This window comes from Harpia harpyja, chromosome 11 (assembly GCF_026419915.1).
Source record: "Harpia harpyja isolate bHarHar1 chromosome 11, bHarHar1 primary haplotype, whole genome shotgun sequence".
In the NCBI taxonomy this organism is placed as follows: domain Eukaryota; kingdom Metazoa; phylum Chordata; class Aves; order Accipitriformes; family Accipitridae; genus Harpia; species Harpia harpyja.
In genome coordinates this window covers 36,249,730-36,254,371 of record NC_068950.1, presented here as the reverse complement: position 1 = coordinate 36,254,371, position 4,642 = coordinate 36,249,730, and the positions used below count along the sequence as shown (strand labels likewise).

General features: G+C 64.4%; 1 protein-coding gene across 1 annotated transcript; it reads right to left on the bottom strand.

Moving 5' to 3' along the window:
* Positions 1-1,215: 1,215 nt before the first annotated feature.
* FOXD2 (forkhead box D2) lies at positions 1,216-3,938 on the bottom strand. Its single transcript, XM_052802428.1, is given in 3 exon segments — positions 1,216-2,793; positions 2,795-2,838; positions 2,841-3,938. Coding segments are annotated over 3 exon segments (1,347 nt in total). The 5' UTR covers positions 3,637-3,938; the 3' UTR covers positions 1,216-2,286.
* Positions 3,939-4,642: the final 704 nt, after the last annotated feature.

Genomic DNA, 4,642 nt, shown 5'->3' with positions numbered 1-4,642 from the left:
TTGGCCTCCTCTTTTCTCCCATGTCGAGTCTTGTAGCCCCTTTTGTAGGAGCTGGACATGAAAGGGAGACAACCAAGTGCCGGACACGAAGATCGCTTTTCAAAAGCAAATGTGTGTGAAGGCGAGATGTGAGACCGCTCGCTGCGGGGAGGCGGCACGTTCAGGAACAACATCAACAAACTGCGCGGAGGTTCGAGGTGGCACAGACAGGGGCAGAGGAGGGGGGGAATTAAAAAAAAAGGAGGAGGGGGAGGAAGAGAAAAGAAAGGCCGACCCACCCCCCCAAACACACCCCCCCGGTCCCCCGGCGCACACCGCCCGGCTCCTGCCTGCGCCCCGGTGGGCCCCACGCAAAGCCCCGCTCGCCCGGGGACCGGCTCCGTCCCCCGCTCCCTGCCTCGTACGTCTCAGCTTTTTTCTTTTTCTCCTTCTCCTTCAGCTGGCTGCACGGGCAGAAAGGCCTCGATTCTTTAGATCAGGGTCCCTGCCAACAAACAAACCAAAGAGCCACGTTTGGTCCCTGAAATAAATAAATGGGGGGGCTGGGGAAGTTTGGAGGAGAAGGGAGCGCTTAAAGATGTTTATTTACTTTGTAAGTTGTTGCAAAATTTAGGCGGAGATCAAGTTTCATTCGGTCATTCAAATGCTGCAGGCCCAAGGGGGACGTGTGTGCGGGGGGGAAACCCTCCAACTTATTTTCTCATGTGTCAACTTTTCCAAACAAAATAAAAAGAGGCGGGGGGGGGGGGAAGAAGGGAGAACCTTTCTCCCGGCCCCCACCTCCCTGCCCTTGGAAACAGGCAGAGTTGTTTGGGGTTTTTTGGGGGGGGAACGGGACGACACAGCAAAAAGCAAACAAAGAAATAAAAAATAAAATTAACAAAACCAAAAAATCCGGGGGGTCCTTTCCCTTGCCGGCCCGTGGACCCAAAGCGGGTGGACACCCCCCCCGCCCCCGCCTCGCCCGGCCGGGGAAGGGGCCGGGGGAGGCACCGCCGGTGTGGCAGCCTGCAGCCGTGGGAAGGGAGGCGGCGCGGAGCAGCCCCGCGCAGGCTGCGCGCCCGGCCGCGGAGGGGAGGGCTCAGCCCCGCCGGCTTCGGGCGGCGAAACTCCGCGGCCGGCGGAGCCGCTCGCTTCCCCGAGGCCCGAGCGGGGCTCTCGGCTCTCAGCGTGACAAAGGACATCGCAAAGAACGATTGGGATTTTTTTTTTTTTTTTAACCAGGTCACAAACATTTATTAATTTACACCAACGGTGGACAAAATTCTGTTGCCTTTTCCACATCAAATTATTCACAGATTCTCTCAATAAAATAGATATGACGGATGCACAACCAGTGAGGAGTTAACTGGACTCCGCTCATTAGCTCCCGAATAATCTATATACAAATAATTACCAATACACCAAAAAACCCACGCACGGAGGGGGTGGGAAAACGGGGATCAAAAAAAAATAGTATGGGAATTCTCCAAACTTCCTGACGGATCGGATTTTCTTTTAAACGTGCATTTGAATGTCTCATTGGAAAAAAAAAAAAAAAGAAAAAAAAAAACCGCAGTCCTGAGTTTCACCGACTTTTCTTCTTCTTAAAAATAAAGAAACCCTAAACAGTGCCTTTTAAAACCAAACCCGAAGCTTCAAAGAAACTAAAAATAAGATCGAACCATTAAAACATTTTCTTTGAGAGCCGGGGAGAGACAGACACACATGGCAAAACCGCCCGGGAGAGAGATTTGCAGGAACGAAAATGGGCTCGCTGCGACCGGGCGCGTCTGCAATTCCCCTGGCCACTTTCCCAGGCGATTTGGGGGACCCCCGCGGAAAACCCGCACCTCTCAAAGGAAACATTTCCGACCCCTAAGACCGTTTCTTTCTTAACAACCCCCCCTCACCCCCCGCAAGACGTTGCGTGTTCAATCAGCCCAGGTCTCAGTTTAGGTTACGGCCACTTTATAAATACGCTTTGGCGCTTGCGGGACCAAATCGTGTTATTCTTTCCCCCCTCCCGCCCTCCCGATTCATTTAATATATATATATTTTTTTTCCCCGAGCAAAGAGACACAAACAGATCTGGATGCCACAGAGCCTGGAAATAAAGTAAAAATTAAAAAAAAATATTTCCTACCTTAAAACACAACAGGAGGAGATGGGGGGGGGACGGGGAGAGGGAAGGGGAGCAGTTTCGGAGGAGGGGGGGGGAGAGCTGGGAAGGGGCCGTTTGCTTCGCGACTCTCCCCCCAACCCCCCCACCCCCCCAGCCCCCCACCCCGCCTTCCCCAGCACACTTTAAAAATGACAGCTGCTCAGGGTTGTGATTTTACTGGAAAAGTTCTGGGCCGGCTGCAGGAGCGGCTCGTGTGCCAGGCTGACCTGGGGCTGTGCCGGGGCCAAGGCGGGGCTGAGCACGGCCAGGACCTGCGCCGGGGGGCCCGCCTGGCCGGCGGGGTAGGGCGCGGCGGGCGCGGCGCTGGGGTTGGTGCTGGGCGGCGGGGGCACGGCCCCCCCGATGATGTTGTCTATGGAAAAAGAGGGCCGGGAGGGGTGGTTGGTGCCGCCGCCGCCGCCGGCACCGCCGCCGCCGGCGGGCGTGGGGTCCGGCTTCAGGGTCTGGAGGAGGGCGGCGGGCAGGGCGGTGGGGCTCAGCTGGGGGTGGTAGAAGGACTTCCTGCAGTTCAGCTCGCCGCCCAGGAAGGAGGGCAGCCCCGAGGCGGCGGAGAAGACGGAGGCGGCGGCGGGAGGCGGCGGAGCCGGTAACGGGCAGTGCGGCGCCGGGAAGGGGAAGGCGCCCGCGGCGCCGCCGCCTCCGCCGCCGGGGTGGTGGTGGTGGTGGTGGGGGTAGCCCTGGAGCTGCAGGCCGTAGTTGTAGCCGTAGGGTCCGTAGGCGAAGCCGGGCAGGAAGGCGGCGGGGTCGGCGGCCCCGGCCCGCAGCAGCAGCTCGGGGTGCGGCGGGTGCAGCTGCTGCTGCCGCTTGAAGCGCTTCCTCCGGCGCAGGAAGCTCCCGTTGTCGAACATGTCGGCGGACTCGGGGTCCAGCGTCCAGTAGTTGCCCTTGCCCGGGTTGCCGGGCTCCCGGGGGATCTTGACGAAGCAGTCGTTGAGGGAGAGGTTGTGGCGGATGCTGTTCTGCCAGGCGGGGAACTTCTCCCGGTAGTAGGGGAAACGCCCGCTGATGAACTCGCAGATCTCGCTCAGCGTCAGCCGCTTCTTGGGGCTCTGCAGGATGGCCATGGTGATGAGGGCGATGTAGGAGTAGGGCGGCTTCACCAGCGGGTTCTTCCCCCCCGCGCCGCCGCCGCCGCCGCCCGCGGGCGCCTTCTCCCCGGGCGCGGCGCCGCGGGCGCACGCCGGCTCCGAGCCGCCGGCGGGGGAGAGCCGCTCCGGGGACCCCCCCATGCGCGCCTTGGCGGCCCCGCTCCGCGGCAGGGCGAGCCCCAGCGGATCGCCGCCGTCCTCCTCGTCCTCCTCCTCCTCGTCGTCCTCCTCCTCCTCCTCCTCGTCCTCGCTGTACTTGCCCCCATCCTGGGGCGGGCCCACCACGTCGATATCCGCGTCCTCCACCTCGGAGAGCGGCTCTTCCTCCGGGGAGCGCTCGGACATGATCCCGCAGCCGCCGCCGCCGCTGCTGCCCAAAGTCATTGTTGTGCGGCCGGGGCGGCCGGGGCCGGGCTCCCCCCCCCACCTAGCGGCGGCTCCCGGGATGGGCCCGGGGCCGTGCCGGAGGGCTGCGGCCGCCGCTGGGACTCCGCGCCCCGGCGCCGCCGCTCCGCGCCCCGCTCGCCGCGCCGCTGCTGGCGGGGCCGCGGCAGGGCTGCGGGGTGGTGGCTGCGGAGGGAGGGGCGGCGGAGGGGGCGCGGGGCGGGGGCGGAGGGACGGGACGCCCGGAGGCTGGGCAGGGAGCTTGGAAGCAGCGATAATAAATAATAGTAATAATGATAATAAAAGGGGGGGGGCGGGCGGCGGCTCCTTGGCTGGGGGAGGGAGGGAGGGAGGGGCGGGGGAAGAGGGAGGGGGGAGGGCAGAAGTTGGGAAGGCGGCTCCCCCCTCCCCACCCCTCCCGAGCTGGGACCCGGTGGAAACGCTCCCACTCTGCGCCTCCTGCCAGCGCTCCCCAGGCCTTTATACGGCCGCCCCGGCATCACGTGGCGCCCGCCGCCCGCCGCAGCCCCCGCGGGGCACGGCGAGGGGCTGCCCGGCCCGGCCCGGGTCCCCGGGGAGCGCGGCCCCCGCCCCCGGCGGGGATGCTTTCGAGGAAAGGCGCTGCCCGCTCCCCCGCCGCTCGGATGCCCCCGGCTACGCCCGGAGCCGGCTGCTGCGGGAGGGGGGGGGGGTCGGCGCTGGATAAAGCCGCCCCCCTCCCCTCCCCAGGGACCCCGCGGTGCTGGAGGCTCGCAGGGCCCTTTCCCGCGGGATGTGACGGCCCCCGGGCGGAGGGCTGCCCACCCCCGGGGCTGGAGGCTGAGCTGCCGCCCTCCGGCAGCCTCGCCGGCGGGGACCCTCGCTCCGCCAGGGCCGAGCCCTCGGCCTCCTTGAGGGGTCGTGTGAATTTGGGGATGCCCGCTCCCCTTCTGCACGCGCTCACGTCACCGACACGTCACCGAGCCCGGAGCACCCTGCCTGGAAACCCGCCCCCTGCCCCCCGAGG